This window comes from Squalius cephalus, assembly GCF_949319135.1.
Source record: "Squalius cephalus genome assembly, chromosome: 3".
NCBI classification, from domain to species: Eukaryota; Metazoa; Chordata; class Actinopteri; order Cypriniformes; family Leuciscidae; genus Squalius; species Squalius cephalus.
In genome coordinates this window covers 13,503,025-13,522,453 of record NC_137124.1, presented here as the reverse complement: position 1 = coordinate 13,522,453, position 19,429 = coordinate 13,503,025, and the positions used below count along the sequence as shown (strand labels likewise).

At 37.2% G+C, this 19,429-nt stretch overlaps 1 protein-coding gene across 5 annotated transcripts in view; it reads right to left on the bottom strand.

Moving 5' to 3' along the window:
* The window catches only part of LOC307155888 (A-kinase anchoring protein 13), a 77,987-nt gene that overhangs the window by 47,658 nt on the left and 10,900 nt on the right, over positions 1-19,429 (bottom strand). For all 5 annotated transcript variants that reach the window (XM_079866879.1, XM_079866880.1, XM_079866881.1 and 2 more), the window contains exons 2-6: positions 14,411-14,454; positions 11,927-12,083; positions 7,797-8,084; positions 1,738-1,921; positions 184-379 (exon numbers count right to left, since the gene is read on the bottom strand). In XM_079866879.1, coding sequence (XP_079723005.1) covers positions 184-379; positions 1,738-1,921; positions 7,797-8,084; positions 11,927-12,083; positions 14,411-14,443 — 858 coding nt within the window. In that variant the 5' untranslated portion in view covers positions 14,444-14,454. The remainder of the gene's footprint in view (positions 1-183; positions 380-1,737; positions 1,922-7,796; positions 8,085-11,926; positions 12,084-14,410; positions 14,455-19,429) is intronic.

The following is a 19,429-nucleotide window of genomic DNA, read 5'->3' as shown; positions in this document are numbered from 1 at the left end:
TTATTCTGTCTTTATCAATATATTACAATCATTATTCTTCACATTTGCACATATTGTCCTTATTTCTGGAGATGTTCATCACAATCAAAAACTGACAACAGAACTGAAAAGACAGACAGAGAGAAAAGAAAAAGGAAGATTTGCCAACATCTGAAAAAAAAAAAAAAAACTGATCTGACTCACGTTCCCCTGACAATGGCAAATGATCAGCCTGCGCAGTGCCAGGATGTCAGCCTGCAGGTTGGGTGATGCACCACCCGGCTCGGTGCCCACAGAGAGGGTGTAGGTGTTCAGAGAGGGGTGGTGCTGTACCACGCGACTGCCCGAGGAGGAGATCTGTCTGAGCGTCTCAACGCCATTGTCTGTATCCAAATCCTCCCTAAATCAAAACAAGCCCTCGGATGAACAGGATATGCCCAGACAGTTTCATTACAACTTCAAACAGAATAATACTCTGCTGTAATCAAGAAACTCAATTTAATTTATAGTTCTTATGGATGTACTTGCTTTGATTTATTTGTTCAAGAGGCAGTGGAGAATGATCCAAATACACAAATCAAGATATTATACAGCTACATGCATATTTTGTACTCTTTTGCCAACTCAAGTGTGTAATAAGAGGTAATGATTCAAATCTGGGCCTGGAGCATTGACTAATGCTGGGTGGAGTGATTTTTGTCAACCAGGTCACAGGAAAGCAACTGTCACTGCTCTCTGAAGCAGCATGCTTAAGATTAAAGAACAATACCCAATTAGATTGCTTTTATGTCTCAGCAATGAGATTAATAGAGAGCTAATGGAGACATCCTGCTTCTCAGATGTTTCTTATGTGGAAACAATGCCTCTCTATTAGATTCTAAGATGATTTTAGATGTCTCATACTGTGTTCAGTATTTACTCTTATTATTTCAGAGATTGTTATAAATTATTTATTTTTTTATAGAATTCATCCAAATATAAATTATCTGAGTTATGATAGGCACATTAAAATGTTATAAATTGACAACATCATTTCTAATTTTTAAGAGAAACAGTGTTATTTTATTAGCATTGATATACTATTATAGTTTTTATTTTTATATTTTTTGTTTTCATTTTAATGTTAGCTTGTTTTAGTAATTTTGTTGTGTTTTTGTCATTTTTATTAGTTTTTTTTTTATATTTTTTGTTCATTCGTTTTTATTGCAGTTTTGGTTATAGTTATGTTAGTACTTCAAAATAAACTAAACGGAAATGAGAAATGCTGCCTAGCCAACTAGCTAAAATATTCTATAAAAAAAATATATAAATATATTTCTGTAAATGTTTATTTTATTTCAAACGACAACATAACTGTAACTTCATCAATAAAATATAAAAAAGCTTACTCGGCTGTACAATGAAAATGCAAACATGATTTGATTTGTTAAGCTATTAACAGCACACCCAAAAAGTGAATCCTTCAATAAGCCTAGAGTTACTGACGATGACATTGTTGTTGTTTTTTTAAATGAATAATACAGTGGTATAAAATAGTCAGGAAGTGTTTAAACAGTAAGCATCAGACAATATCTAACCATCATAACAGCAGTAACAGTTCACTTAGTATACAAACACTCATGTTTTTGACTATTTAACAGTGTGAGGACAATTATTCAACAGTAGATTCGCATTCACTCCTGTTCCTCCATCAGTACAGATTGATGTTGTTTTCATGTGAATAACAGGCTGTGTATGTACTGTAAGTGCATTACTCACTGGCTGAAGAGCTCCAGTAGTGCAGTGTGTCCTCGGCTCTCAGCGATGACCACCGGTGTGGCCCCCTGTTTGTTACACAGGTTGAGGGCCTGTCTGGCCCCTGGCTGCTTGATGAGAAAACTGGCCACTTTGAGGAGCCCACGACGGGCTGCAAAGTGTAGAAGGGTCTCTTGAGGTTCCAGTCCTGAAAGACAAAAACAAGAGTGTTCAGAGACAAAAATGGATGAACATAAACCAGACCTGGATCAGTGTTTGTCTTATCATATATATATACACACACACTCACCTAAAGGATTATTAGGAACACCATACTAATACTGTGTTTGACCCCCTTTCGCCTTCAGAACTGCCTTAATTCTACGTGGCATTGATTCAACAAGGTGCTGAAAGCATTCTTTAGAAATGTTGGCCCATATTGATAGGATAGCATCTTGCAGTTGATGGAGATTTGTGGGATGCACATCCAGGGCACGAAGCTCCCGTTCCACCACATCCCAAAGATGCTCTATTGGGTTGAGATCTGGTGACTGTGGGGGCCATTTTAGTATAGTGAACTCATTGTCATGTTCAAGAAACCAATTTGAAATGATTCAAGCTTTGTGACATGGTGCATTATCCTGCTGGAAGTAGCCATCAGAGGATGGGTACATGGTGGTCATAAAGGGATGGACATGGTCAGAAACAATGCTCAGGTAGGCCGTGGCATTTAAACGATGCCCAATTGGCACTAAGGGGCCTAAAGTGTGCCAAGAAAACATCCCCCACACCATTACACCACCACCACCAGCCTGCACAGTGGTAACAAGGCATGATGGATCTATGTTCTCATTCTGTTTACGCCAAATTCTGACTCTACCATCTGAATGTCTCAACAGAAATCGAGACTCATCAGACCAGGCAACATTTTTCCAGTCTTCAACTGTCCAATTTTGGTGAGCTCGTGCAAATTGTAGCCTCTTTTTCCTATTTGTAGTGGAGATGAGTGGTACCCGGTGGGGTCTTCTGCTGTTGTAGCCCATCCGCCTCAAGGTTGTGCGTGTTGTGGCTTCACAAATGCTTTGCTGCATACCTCGGTTGTAACGAGTGGTTATTTCAGTCAAAGTTGCTCTTCTATCAGCTTGAATCTGCCGCATACTGGATGTTTTTCCCTTTTCACACCATTCTTTGTAAACTCTAGAAATGGTTGTGCGTGAAAATCCCAGTAACTGAGCAGATTGTGAAATACTCAGACCGGCCCGTCTGGCACCAACAACCATGCCACGCTCAAAATTGCTTAAATCACCTTTCTTTCCCATTCTGACATTCAGTTTGGAGTTCAGGAGATTGTCTTGACCAGGAACACACCCCTAAATGCATTGAAGCAACTGGCATGTGATTGGTTGATTAGATAATTGCATTAATGAGAAATTGAACAGGTGTTCCTAATAATCCTTTAGGTGAGTGTATAATATATATATATATACAGGGCTCGCAAAATCGCCTGCCCGACGTCCCGGGGCTATTGTGTTTTCCAGTCGGGCTACCAAAATGCATAACCAGCCTGCCCGACGGGCTATCTGAAATAGTGTTCGCTTCAGTTTTGTTATTTAATCAGATTCAGCGCGTTCTTCATCTTCAATCCGCAGCGGCGCAGAGCAGAGCCAGAGAGCGCACGTCAGAAAGGGGTGTGTGTGTGTGTGTGTGTGTGTGTGTTAATTTGAGTCTCATTGGTCTGTCAATGTCAGAATATTTGAGATGACCAATCAAATCAAAGTAGGCGGGCTTTATGTTCACAAGAAGCTGCAGAGCGCGAATTTGAGCAGAGCGACTCGACGCTTCAGTTTACGGCCAAGTGCGAGATAAGATGTAAGTAGCTAAACTAAACATTTCATATTTGACAGCTTTTTTAGGTCATAAATGTAAAACGAATGACAAAATTAATCAGACAAATGAATATACTTTTGTCGAATCTCGCCATTTTGAACTGAAAATAGGCCTATGTAATGTGACTAATAATTAGTTTACTGTCATTGTGAGGGGACATTAGCATTAACAAATCCGTTTTCATGTTAGGCACAAGATTAATACTGAATGTGTACATGTTGAGAATTAATATGCAATTTGTAGCCTTCAGTAAATTAAAAAACTTCAGCTTTAGGAGGGGAAGAGACAGGGCAAGATGAGGAGACTGAGAGAAAAAGAAAGAGTGATGGATAAGAAGTGAGAGCAGGTATTGACACAATCTACTGCCCACTGACATTGTTTTAAAGCTATTTCTTATCCTTTTTTGGCCTTCAAACGTCTTGAAATGGACATATCAGAGAAATAAAAAATTTGAACCCCCTAATAACCTTAAATGTAGGACCTATTTGATTATAAAGCCCTTTATTAGGAATAAGATCAATAATAAATGTGTACATACTGTGAATGAATTTAATAAACTTAGTTAGGCTACCTAGCTTTCCTAGTAGCTTTCAGTAAATTAATGCGTCTGAGAAAATGATTCATAAATCAACCTATCAGTTGACCCTAAGTTTACTTCACTGACAGACAAAAATGAAAATATATCAGTATATACCTAATATATACCTATATCAGTCAAAGCTCAGCTTTAGGAGGGGAAGAGACAGAGCAAGAGAAAAACAAAGAGAATAGGAGTGTGATGCTGATGAGGAGAGAAAAATAATCAGCTGCCCTCTTACATGGATTTAAAGCTATTGTTATCCAATTTTTTTGGCCCTCAAAACATCTTAAAATGCACATATGTAGATCAGAGAAATCAACATTTTCTCGGGGGTGCCCCTGAACCCCCCTCACTAGCCTACCTCACATTCGGGACCTCCGTGATGATAAAACCCTGCCATCTGCATGTTAATGAAACTTAATAGTGAGCATTAGACCCTAAACTAAAGTGTTACTTTTTTATTTTATCATACCCTCATTGGGGGCTGAGCCACAGACACAGACTGATTCATGTTCCATACTGGCCACACACCTTTCAGTTCAGTTAGAACCAGATGCATATTTGTTGATATTTTGTGTTTTGAAAAAGTTTTTGATTCATTGTTTTGACTCCTAACCAATATTCTAGATTAATAAAATTGACTTTTTATCTGGGCTAGTCAAATTCATTTCGGGCTACCAAAATCTGAAGAGTGCCTGCCCGAAGGGCTACCAGCGATTTTGAAATTTTGCGAGCCCTGATATATATATATATATATATATATATATATATATATATATATATATATATATATATATATATATATCAAAAGCATATCAATAATAACCAATAACTTTATTTGAAGTGTTTTGACACACACACTTTACTTAGCTATGCAAATAAGGACATTCCATATACTTAAATTGTTTTAATATACAGCTAGTAATAAATACTATAACCTAATGTTGTCATGATACTGGAATTTCTAACTTTGATACGATACCTTGAAAAATACCGATATTCTATACCATTTTTGATACCACAGGGAAAACTTCAATATATATTTTTTTATTATTATCTCATAATTTTTTTTGTTGATAATTTGGGTAATTTTGTTAAAATATCTTACAGCCCATAGAGGCATTATTCGAAACTTTGAACTAAAGTAAACCGTCAGTAATATAATAACAACAAATAGCAAACAATAGCACAAGTAAATACAATAGAATAAAGAGACAAATGAAATAAACATGGCTTTAAGGTTTTTTTTAAATAAAGTTATCAAATGTAAAATAACACTGGATAGTCTCCATTGTAAAAATTAAATACAGATTAATTTGCATACAATTAAAGTTACCAAAGGTATTCAGTCAAGAGCAGAGAGTGATTTTCTTTGTCTTTTGTTCTCTGATCAACATGACAGAGCAGGTTTATTAGGCTGCTGTCACTTTAAGAGCTTATGCACGGATACAATATACTGTTACACAACATGCGTTTTCTTTCTCAACTATTATGTTCCAAAACTGTCTGTGTTTACCTGAATACCTGCCAAACCGGCATTTTGACGAAAGTTTGTGTGTATTTGACCATTTAAGCGCAATAAGTCACGAAAAAGAGCTCAACACGGCATTCACACTCTGTTTGAGAGGTGGCTTTACGTGTGTGAGCTTTTGAGCAGGTGCATGAAAGCTGCAGGAATGAGTAAAATTATGCGCAATACTCGTATCAATATGTATCGAAATATCAATATTTTTGATAACACTAAACCTAACATTAAACTTTCTGTATTTTTACAATAAATAAAAAAGTGACTAATACAGCAATATACAGCACATAAACCCCATTAGGGCTTATTAATTATTATTATTATTAAATTACAAAATATCAAACCAAAGTGGTGCTTATTACAGAAAAATGAAAGCAGCAACATTTTTAAGCATAATAAAAACCCATCAGACAAGTTTAAGACAAGGACTGTCTTGTACTGTGATTCAGCAGAGAAGAACCAGGCCAAAACAATGGCAGTTAATTAAATATTTAAAAAGATCTGGCAGTTGTAATTAACGTCAAACTGTAACTGACCTGTCAACGGTCATGTGACCGCTGTGAACTCAAAGGAACTCTTCTGATTACTTGGAACCTGATCTGGAATGCCATTTAGGGACGTTTATTTGGCTGCTGATCCGTGCTCGAGAATATCATCCAGTACATTCTCTTCTACATTGCTTGGAAAAAAATGGATCAAGCCCAAAAATGGCTAAACACTAAGCTTTTAATTGTCTTAACCACAAATTATTGATCAGGAAATTAGCAAAATTTAAGCAAATCCACAACTTAAAAAGCTATTGTTGTCTCAGAAAAACATCAAAGACAGAATGAAGTATTTGGAAGAATATGGGAAGTTGTGTGTGGAGTGATGAATCACAATGAAACACGAGTTGCATGTTGAGAAATATAATAATAAATGCATCTCTACCATTGTAAAGCATGGAGGAAGAGTGTCATTGTGTGGGAAGCTTTTTTAGCTGCTGGTATTGTTGAGCTATTTTACTGGGAAAAGTCATTTAATGCTTAGGAGTACAGGAGAATATTGCTTCCCACAAATGAACATTTCTCATCTAAAAAAGAATGATCAGATGCTATTTTTAAACGCTCCTGTCCAAATTGCAAAGACAAACAAGAAGTGGCTTGAGAACAAGTCCACCAGGCTCATGTTTAGCCTGCTCAGAGTCTAGATTTGAACCCTTTAGTGAATATTTGGTCTCATATTAAACACAAACGAACTGGGAGATATTTTTCAACTACTCAAGAAGAAGTGGAACAACACTGACTCTTCTTCCTGTAGAAAGCTGTCTGCAAGTTGGGGAAGGCTATTCCGTGCTAAGTTACTTCATCTACAGTATTTGTGCAATTCTTCCTAATTCCCTGACCAGTGATTTGTGATTAAAATGGTTAAGACCATTAAAAGACCACTAAATATTTTGCTATTTTATTTTATTTTATGTACTTGCCAGGAGTGTACACATGTAATGAAACTAAAAGGAACCAGATAAAATGAGAAAATAGAGACATTATAAGTCAAGGCCAAGAATAACAAAGAATTAAAAGCTCTGCAAAATGTAGCAGTTTAGATTTTGATATAATAATACATAATATATTATAACACATAAAAGTTTATATTAAATATGGCAGTAAATTGTATTTTTTTATTGGTTTTGTAAACAAATCAAGAATAAGCCTGATGAACTACACCAATGCTAATGCTTAGATGCCCCCTACAGGACCACATCAACTATTGCTGAGACAATCCTCCCATTTTATAATGTAGATAATCTCCTATTGGATGATGTACACAGACAACTTCTTAAAACAACTTAGCTTATGAAATCAAAACTGCAACGAATGCAAAGGGCTGCAAGTTACATAAACAGTCCTCTGACCTAAACACCCAAATTTTCTTTGTCATGATCAGTTAAAGGACAAAATATGATGATAATTTGAGCTCTTTTTAATGACTACTTGCCTTAATACTTATAGTCTTTGCTCATTGTGTATCAGACAATAATACTTCATGGATTGAACCTACAACCCTATTTGAACCAGATCTAACAACTAGCCTCCATTAAGCTGCACTCACGTGTGTTGTTCCCTAGCAGGCTCCAGCCAGGGGGCAGCGTGAGATGTCTGAGGGCCAGGGACAGACTCTGGTCCAGCTTTTCGCACTCCTGCAGCGGGATCTGATGCTCGTCCAGTAGCAGAGCCTCTTCCAGTATGTCCGTCTGCCCCACCGTACTCACCAGGAACTGGGCCATGTCAAAGGCCAGGTCCTGCATGAAGTGCAGATGCTCGGTGGCCAGAGGATGAACGTAACCGTCCCGTCCCGCTGAGCACAGGGTGACCAGCACTGACTCACAGCAGTTATGAGCTGTACAGAGAGGCAAAGATCACATCATGACATCAATCAAACACATTCATGACAGATAACTGATGTTGATGACTAATAATGTGAAAAGTCAAAAGGATATGGAGGGGGGAAAGCACAGCAAAAATGGTGTCATTATCAGACATTTGAGTCACTTAGCTGACATGCGCATAAATATAAATAAATAAATAAATACGATTTTCAGGTTGGGTACAACTGTCAGTACAGGCATACAACTCACGTCTGGTTTGTTTGCACAATTTACTGTTAAATTAGAGTAATTTATCCAACTAGTAAATGCAATATCTCATTCCTGGCGGTTATAAAAACAATGAGTATTTACTGCAGTGACAGCTCATACTAGGAGAATAATTACTGTGGCTGAAGCCTGTGGTACATATAAAAATGACAGCCAGGTCTCTCCACACAAAGAGGCACATGGTCAACCTCCTGGGAAAAGAGACAAACCAATATTTATGTGCAACAACATTCCCAAGAATTCCAAACATCCTCCTAGTGGTCTGGACTTCTGTTATGTGTATACCAACCTCTGAATAGTTACTAAAATAACATTCACACTAACATAAAATAATTAATATAATGCTTAAAATAAAAATAATGCCATGCAAAATTACTGCTGTTTGTAATGCACAAGACTTTATAATACCTCAACTATCTGACAAAACTGACCTTGACCTTGGATGCATGTAAACCAATTGTAGAAGACATTAGGAACCTTTAAAATGGCAAAATAGGACTTTTTTTAGGAATATTGTCGACTGATAAACTGTGTCAGTTAAGATCTAGTACAGAAGTCAACATTTTAAGTGGATCAAAACCTTTCATCAAAGTCATACATGAATTTTGACCAATACCCGTTCTTGTCTTAGGACAACTTTGATAAACTTTTTTTGATCCACTTCAGATGTTGACTACTGTATAACTATAAAGTAAAAGGTCCATTTTGATCTCATATTGAAAACAGGCCAAACATAAACACTATAACTGGATTCACAAGTGCCAAACAGGCCTACAGTTTCTCCCAGTAATCTCCCTCCATCAGCGGATCATCCCTTCACTGACTGCTGAGGCATTACACCTGACACTGAACAGAATGACTGAAACACAAGAAGACTAAGCATTGCTGCACTCAACTCCGTTCATTCAAGCTGAGTGAGCATCTCTATAGTGAGAGGGTTTGTTTTAGCCGCCAAACAGCCCGAAAAGACAATAAAAACGCATATCAGTAAAAAAATAAATAATAATAGCATCCTATAACGAGATAACAGGCTAATAGGTATGCCTAAATGTATGCTACAAACACAGAAGATCAATTTTCTCCACTGAAGTCTTTCTATGGGGATGAAATACACCATTTTCAGTTTGACTCAATCCCTTAAGAGGATCCGGTCAGCAAGCAAACATGTTTTGTTGACAGGACCAAGTGCTGCTACCTCGTGCAGCCAAAAGCTTTCCGCATTGAGAACTTACATTAGGATTAATTCATATAATGTGAGCTTTGATGGTAAAATACATCTTAAAAACCAGATTATCTATATGTGACCCTGGACCACAAAACCAGTCACATGGGTCAATTTTTTTAAATTGAGCTTTATACATCATATTGAAAATCTGGAATCTGAGGGTGCAAAAAAATCGAAACATTGAGAAAATCGCCTTTAAAGTTGTCCATTTATGCTCGGTATGTTTATGTTTACGGTAGGGAATTTACAAAACATCTTCATGGAACATGATCTTTACTTAATATCCTATCTAATATAATATCTTATTTTTTGGCATAAGAGAGAAAAATCGATAATTTTGACCCATTCAATGTATTTTTGGCTATTGCCACAAATATACCCGTGCGATTTGTGAATGGTTTTGTGATCCAGGGTCACATATGCACATGAGAAACGTAAGTACAGAGAGGTGCTCATGTTTCTCAGCAAATAGTGATTTCTTAGAAAAAGGACAGAGGGCAGCATGTTCACCCAATCCATCTTCCCCCAACTGAGTAAACAAAAAAAAAAAAAAAGGCAAAAAGTCCCAAAATACACAGTCAGAAGAACATAGACAGTTAAACATTCATCACTAGATCTCACAGTGATACCCAGAACAAACACATTCCTCAACTTTAATATCTGGCAATAAGTTAATGTGAAACTTATTTTCTGTAATCGACCTGAAATTTGGTGAGTATCATTTTTCAATGCTAAAATAATTTAGCGTGTCCCAGTTTATGCAGAGAAAAGTAGCCTGATTTTCATGTAAAGTGTTTTTAAAACTTTGACCTTGCAGCCATTTAGAGTAAGCAGAGACACATAATATATCAGCACCATATTTATTATTGGCTGACAAGTTTGTTTTTGTTTTTTCTGCTATTGGACAGGCCTGATATGCTCGCCTAGTGCTAGCCAGAAAGTACCATTTTGTTAAAGGAGAACTCCGGTCAATTTTAACATTGAGCTAATTTTTTTGTAAATTTGGAGTGCTGTCGGTACAGAGAACAACGACAAAAATCGGTGTTGCCTACACCGTGTTATCCTCTTTTTAAAATTTGCACCCTGTTGACTTAAATGGGGCAAGTTTTAAACCTGCTTTTAGCCTCTTAACATCCTTGATGTGTCATTACAAGTGCCCAGCCATGTGAGTGATTCTTTTAGAGTGAACGCAGGTGAATCTGACTGCAGTAGATGTGAAAGAAATGTATAAAAATGATGTTTATTCAGCCAGCGCACATACCTGTATTTACATCCTGTTTTTGGTTGAAGTCCACAGTAGTCGATTGGTTTAGTACGTACGATCATGCGCCCAAACTCGACAATCTACTACTGTGGACTTCAACCGAAAACAGGATGTAAATACAGGTATGTGCGCTGGCTGAATTAACATCATTTTTATTCATATCTTGCACATCTACTGCAGTCAGATTCACCGCGTGTTGACTCTGAAGGAATCACTCACATTGGCTGTGCACTTGTAATGACACATCAAGGATGTTAAGAGGCTAAAAGCAGGTTTAAAACTTGCCCCATTTAAGTCAACAGGGTGCAAATTTTAAAAAGAGGATAACACGGTGTAGGCAACACCGATTTTTGTCGTTGTTCTCTGTACTGACAGCACTCCAAATTTACAAAAAAAATGAGCTCAATGTTAAAATTGACCGGAGTTCTCCTTTAAGAGGGAAAGAGACATAAGAGCAATGAGGTGTTAAATGTTTGAATGTGTGTTTGTATGTTATGCATGTTTGTATTATGATTATTGCATGTCAGAAATGAGTTCTTGATTATTTAGGTGCCAATGTTTTGCTGTGTAATTGAGTGTTGAGTGTCACGGGGAAAGGTTCCACCCCGTGACAATGGTTCGTCCCACTAGTGTTTGGCGGGAAACCTGTATATTTAAACCATTGTCCGAGCATGTTTGAGAGGTTGCCTCTTGTATATACTGTGCAAACGTTTGAACCTGTCTGAAGTGAGACATATTGATATTTTGTGGATGTGCCACTAGGCATTGTTCGGTGCCAGTTTTGCTGCTCACAGCATTTTTCTTTTGTTTTTTAGCACCAGTATCTGTTACATTATGTTGTTATTTTTATTTTATTTTTTTTGTACTTTGTGGACTGCACATTAAGAAATGCTGCTTCTAAAATAAACCACAACTAGCATTTTGAAAACCACTCCTTTGTACTGAGCCTTCCTAAGCTTCTCTCAAGCCTCTCAACAACACTCTACATGACACAGGGATTCACAAACTTTTTTGTCAGCCGACAAAAGGTCAAAGGATGCAGTTGGGATGCAGTTGACTATGACGTCGCAGATCTACGGGCCCAATAATGCGCTCACCTGGACACACAGCCTGAAGGGTGCCATGGTTGAGCTTCAGTGTGCTGGTTAGATGTCTCTGAGAGGAGCCAGTGAACAACAGGAAGAACTGCACCTCCCCCTGTTCTCCTTCACGGAGCGCCTCATCGCAAAGCTGAACTGTTAGCACACACTTGCCCTGCCACAGAAAAACAGAGAAGTTTGAAATACAAGATTATGTGCTTATGAATAATAACTAAATATATTGTCGTCCAAAAAGCACAATGCTAAAATGATCCAATCCATCACATATTAGAAGTCACTTGAATGAACCTGTTAATAATGTGCATTTTCAGCCAAATTGATCATAAAAAATGTACATGATTTATTAGACACGAGCACTGTATGAGTGTGAAATTTGCTTTTAAATGGAATTTGCTATTCTTTCTTTTAAAAGGAAGCTTTCATAAATTGTTAACACAAGAACTCAAAGTCAAACGCAATGAGAAATAACTGAAGTTGTGGTTGCAACAGGATATCACACACGTGCTGGTCTGCACAGATTAACACAGATAGCACTTTGAATTTAACAGCACACGCCTAGGTTCTAGGTGAGAGGCTTGTCTCCTCCCATCACACTTTCACAGATTAATACACTGAAAAAAAATGCATCTATACTTAAAATTCAAACAATATGCTCACTGTTCTGCACAGTAGCCAATGGAACCACCACTGCAAAGGCTATGATTCATTTAAACTGGGATTTTATCACATTTCCTATTAGAATAATAATGTATAAACAAGACAATTGTATATGAAAATATGACATTGAATAAAGAAAAAAATGAAGCATACTTCTATTCAGCAAGTACACATTATATTGACCAAAAGTGACAGTAAAGATGTTAGTAACAGTAAAAATATTCTTTTGAACTTTCTATTTTTCAAAGAATCCTGGGGGGAAAAAAAGTACATGACAGTTTCTAAAAAAACTGTTTTCAACATTGATTATAATAATAATAATAAATGTTACTTGAGCATCAAATCAGCCTATTTGAATGATTTCTGAAGTAAGTAATGATGATTTAGCTTTGGTATCACAGGAATAAATTTAATTTTATTATAATATTTAAAAATATTGCTGTTTTTACCATATTATTTTGACCAAATGAATGGAGCCTTGGTGAGCATATGATACTTCTTTCAAAAACAATATAAAATCTTACGACCCCAAACATTTAAATAAAGTGTATATGACCTTAACTATGAAAAAATAAAAGTCTCATTTGAATAAAAAAAAAAATCACTTTAACAATGAAAAACAATTACAATGGTGCTTTGAAGAATGCAGAAGTCAATGTGCCAATCTTAAGAATCAATAATAAAACTAAGGACTTTCTCTCAAAAACATTTAAGAGCATAAATCTATAAAGAACCATAATATAATCGACTCAAGAACCCAATGAAGTGATTATGCTGAACTTAAAGTCCTACAAAGAACCATTAAAGAACATTGGTTTCATGGTAAAGTTCTTGCTCATAATGCGTTAAAGCGACAGAAAGGATATATTCGAGTTTCGAGTTTGGAGGCTGTATATGGCATGATTGACAATCGGGTAGAATTGGAGAAATCTGAGCCCCATACTGACTTCTGAAATTATTTCAGGAGAGGAAAGATGTCTATGGGAATAAAGACACAATAAGGGGTGTCACACACCCTCCTGTACTCAAAACCAGCCTAATCCATCCTCTATCACTATCACCATTGTGTCCATTTATCTCAGTCTTCTGGATAATCTAATATCGTTTCAACAGTTAATTACAGACGTTAACACAAAGATAAGTGTCTTTGAACCCTCATCAGATTTCACAGCACAGGAGGGAAAATCCCTTCTCTTTGTTGACTGTACTCCTACGTGAGATGGGCTTCTTGTGATAGTAACACAATATCAGTCATACATCCTTCCCATTGCTCTACTCATTTTCTGTTCTTGTAAGGTGCTGACAGTCATATTCCCAGGGAAGAATTCAAACTGGGGTCACCACCAGTCTCCTGAATGAGAATTTTATTGACTTTTCCAGATCCAAATTTTCCGGGTGAAAGTTCAGTTACATAATGCGGTTGTCACTCCCGTAAATAACCGAACTGTGAGTGAACGTAACGATATAGGACTGACAACTGTATTCTGCTGCTGTGTGAACGTGGCCAACAAACATGCGCTAGACAGAAACGTTTGACCACTGCGCTTGTGCCTCGCTTCTTTTGCATTGTCTCCATTGTGACAGCCATTGCTGAAAACACTAAGTTCAACTTCCAGCAAAAACGTGTCTCTAGAGCTTCATGCAACTCTAGTTTAAACGAGTCAATTCTAGACACTAGACATTTTAATGAAACTTTCTTGTGTCTAGCGCCTGTGTGAGTCTGAGATATGATAACATTTGCTGAAATTGCAGCTGGCTAACACTTCAAACTGATTTGACTGAGCAAATAAAGAGGAATGAAAAATAAGCATGGAGGATACTTACATATAACGGGGCTTGACAAGGACTAAGTTTCATGACTCTGGACACTGAAAAGATACACACACACAAAAAAAACAGTATGAGGTCAATGCAAACGAACAGTAGATTATCAATCAACCACAATACTGATTCTTCTTTGGGCCCAATAATAAAAGGAGGTTTATGACTCGATAGGTTTAAGCATGAAAATACCCTCAGCAAATGTGGAAAAAATTTAAATTAGCACCTCTACTGAGAGTACAACAGCTGTTTGTTAAATAGCACTTAAGGCCGAAAAAATATTCATGAGTGTGAGTCACACCATCAGACTCAGTGAGAGCAAGACATGTTAAAATACACTGCTAATTCTCAGGCCTGCAATTAGCAGAAAAGTGATGCGTTTACATGTTTACGGGAACACCAAATTCATGGGTGAATCTCACGAAACATGTCAAGACAATGATCTGGTCATAATTCACTTAAACAAAAAAAACAAAAAAATCAAAAGAAAGAAATTATATTCTGACCTACAAAAATGCCCTGATGTGTTTCTGTAATCATGAGTTATGTGCTTAATTTTCATTAATATAATGCCACAATAAATTAAAATAAATTGTTATGTTCCTAAGAATAGGCTTAATTTTCTTCATGCTAACTATCTTTTTTGTTTCGTTTTTTGGGGTGGAACCAAAGAAACCCACAAGCTGATGTGCAATCCATTGGCCATCCATTCTTTTAATGCATTTTCAGTGCACACTGGTAAATAAAAACAGCGCTGTTAGATTTAAGGTGGATCAGGTGAAAGGATAAACAGATGAATCTAATAATACCCATCCTAATCCTCTTCTCCAGCGCTCAGTTTGCTCTACCTTCTCTCTTCCAACAACCAAAAGAAAGAGTAGAGTCACTGTACGCACACTTTTTACCTTTAACATCTCATTCTGCAAATCACTTGATTTTTCTGTATACTTGTTTTCAAGTAGAAAATATATCAAAATGCATTTACTTGAGGAGCAAAATTGGGTACGTCTTTAGAAAATTCATCTTGAATAAAGTTTCATTTTCGTACTGAATCGACAGATTGCTGTTTAGTCTTGTTGTAAGTATAAAACTAACAAAATTTAGTGAGGTTTATCTTAAAAACATGAACAAATATTTTTCCAATACGGTAAGCAGCACTTTAAAGCTAGGGTAGGGAATTTCGCGGGGCTAGCAAGTAGCAAGCTAGCTTTGAAAGCAAAAGATCCCACCCTCCCTTCAGAACGCTCTCTAAAAAACATGAACACGCACAGCCAGAGCAGAGTCTGCAAACCGTCATGAGAGAGAGACGGCATTAAATTACCTCATGTCTCAAAGCACATAACATTACAATTATAATGAACGTAAATACCTTACAGAGCTCGGACTTGTACTACCTGACTGCTGCAGATAAATTAAGACAATGATAATGTTGACATAGTAACGCATAAATCCGAGTCTGAGGATGTGAACAGCTCAGAGTAGAACGTCACAGGTTGTCATCTCGTAATTACAATATTTACGACAAGGCGTGAACGCAGCATAAGCTCGTTGTTTTGGTTCAGGAGGAACTGTAAAAGTGGCTGCTGTATGTTTGCTATGTTCGGTGACTGTCTGTCTCATTTCGAAAGCTATTTGTCGGCCGTATACTTCATCAAAGATATCTAATTTCAGAAAAGTAACCATTTTATGTCTCTGGAATGTAATGGTTACTGAAATGAGGCAGCCTCAATGACGTATGCGGGCGACAAATGCAACCTACAGAGGGTGAAATGAGACAGTAGGCTTGCAGTCTTTGTTCCTGACCACTTGTCTCCTTAAATGATGCATTTCCTGTATTTAGCCTAAGTGTTCGAGTGGGTGTGAAGACAGCAACTTTTGATTACCTGTAGGACACACTTACAGTGTTGTGAAACCGCAAGTGTTTACAGAGCTTTGTTTTGATTTTCAATACTTTACATTTTAAAATAAACTTCAAAATGTCTGTTCAGTAGTAGTAACAGACGGCACTATTTAGTAATTGTGGTGCTTCTAATTAAAAGATAAAAAGCAGTTGCAAATGTTGTGCAACACTATGTTTTACTACCAAATTATATGTTATATCTAATTAATTTAACTTAAAGTGAAATGTTTTTCTCAACATCTCGCGATTTCGGGGCACACGAGTTCATGAACATGATGCATGATGGGATATGCTTAGTCTCAAATACCGCTCCAATAGTGGCTGGATCCCAAATGGCACACTCCGGCCTTGTGGACCTTCTTGGTGACGTCAGGAAGTGCAGACCTAAGGGGCGCTGGCCTCGAGTCCACAAGGGCACGCGAGAGTGTATTTTGGGACAGGCTTGATGACATCATGCCACCGAAAGTCAAACAGCCACGAAACTCCTCCCCTCATTTATCTTATTGGGCGCTCGCAATGATTCCTGGGTAGGTAACCCGTGTGGAGGATGCGAAAGTGGGGGTTCGCCGTAGTCTGCATTGAGGGCACAAAGGCGGCGCTCGCGAGCACACTTCTGAGTGCTGAAATGCCGAATGGGACACTGTACGGACTCGTACACTTGGCGAGCATGCGCAATTTAAGGCCACGAGATCACGAATCCACATGAAGTGTGCCATTTGGGATCCAGCCAGCGTGGGTTTAGTGTGCGTTAAGGGCACTGACCTGGGAAAGTTATACGCACTTACTTCCCGTTACGCGCACCAACTCTCAAGTGGCCAAGACTGCAAGTGTGGGTATTTGGACAGGCCCGGTGTCTGTCTACAACGCTGCATAGCCTCATGGAACACGCTGATGAACACGATATGATGTCTGCGCGAGCAAAGTATTACATCCTATTATTACATTCGGACCGAATGCAATGATTGGACGAACATTTTTGGTCCTGAGACTTCCACAGAAGATATAGCCTATGTACATGTTTTAATATTTAGACCACTTCTATTTTTTATTGCTATCAGGATGTGAAGAGTTTCAAACAGTATAACAAAAAGTGTTTATGAAAAACATTGCATAACCTAGCTTTAATTCAGGAACACATCTAAAAGTTTAAACTTACAATATTTTGGTTCCTAATTAAATGCCTCTTCCTTTAAGTCTGTTTAGATATTTTACTGGAAAACAACACAAGGAATCTCAATTACTAACCGTGCATAATATGCATGAATTTAAGCATGAAATCGTTAATTACTTAGCACTAAAATGTATTGTATTTTACAGGGGAAAATAATTTCTTCTAAACATGTATCTAAATCTAAATATGTACATGCAAATTGATAACCTTGGGCAAGCATTCGCTCATTCATAATACTCCAAATTCCTTAACATAAGAATGAGTTTAAGAACAAAGTGTGTATACACATTGTGAATTAGGCAGATAAAAATTTGTGACAAGTTCTCCAATGCATTTAAATATAATTATTCCATGCAATTAGTTTATGAGACCAATAAAATTAAGAAAAAGTTTTTGCTGTGAGGGTCAACTGTAGCATTCTTCTCCATGGAATGAGACAGAAACACCCAGTTGAACCTGAATGCATTAAGGCAGCGAAACTGCCTTTAAGTTGTCTAACATTTCACTACAATACACCTGTGCTGTAAGCTGATATATACCTTTACAAGCTTATACCTCAAATACTTGGCAATGCACGGAGTTCATCTACACCCATCAGAACATCAAAGGAGAAACTGGACTTCCCACCTTGAGGTGTGGCTCTTCTGGTGTCCTTACATAATGTTCTATTTCATAAAGTGCACAACAGCACAAAGAGCAATGCCAGCAACAATTTAAAAGGGGAAGCTGTTTCATCACTCATAGGCCCTGAAACACTTTGCTGAACATGTGTGACAAGCAGAAAGATTAAATATAGATTTCCTCCCAGCTGAAATGATCACGGAAACCTCTATTTCTGACACCTGCTTTTATATAGTAATGAACAATAGCAATAGTACTGACTTTATGAGGGCGGAAGGAAATAAGTAGACCTGGAGACCTGTCAAACAGCAACGTTTACCCTACAGCACATGTATCATTTATGCACAAACTGAGAGCTTGGGCAATGTGAACATACTGTATATCACCGCAACAGTACCACGAAGGACTGCTTTATGTTAATTTCATTTGAGAGCAACAAGAAACATGCAAAAATATATAGAGGGACCTTTCCCAAAATCGTGGGTTGATGTAAGACACAACATAAAGTGACGTTTAATTGTTAATAAACAGAAATAGTTTCAAATAAAAGGAAAAAATAGTTAAATAACCATTATGTGATATAAAATAGTGATACTGGGAGATTTTGTTCATACAACCCACTCCTAGGATGAAGGTATTATTTCGAATAGAGACGTGCAGGGATGACGTATTTTTTTGTAGGCCAACTCAGAAGTTAACATCAACCTGGTTCCCTTTTTGTGAACTTTTTGGAAAAGGGGATTTTCCAGAAAATAAGCTCTAAACTGAACAACTTTTATGAGTTTGAAGCCTAAATACAATCGCCAGGAGTAAAAAGCTAAAGCTAGGCTATAAACCAACTTCACCGTCACCAGCACCATTAAGATTTTGTCAACTCTTTCAATCTTCATGTTAAAAAGTGTGAATTAGACTAGGTTTATGATTATAAAAACCACAACGAGGCTGTAAAAGCACTAATGAGATGAGTTTATCCATTCAGCATGATGACATTTAATGTCCCAACAACCGCTGTAGTTCCATTTAGCTATTTTTTTAGCATTATAGCAACCACCTTTTTCACGACACGTAAAAACTTAGAAAAATCACAACTGAGATATTACTGATTTAAAAAAACATTGGCTTATTTCCAGATTTTAGGACTCCATTCAGAACTCTGAATATCGATATAATAAGATGGATTATTTTTAAAATCATTAAAATCATTTGTAAACCATTAAAAGCCAAATACAATCAATAAGTGTCATTTTTAGCTTCATGAATAAGTCATGCTATTCTGGTGAGACTTAGACTCCGTTTACACCTGGTGATTGGTACACCAACCACTCAAAAC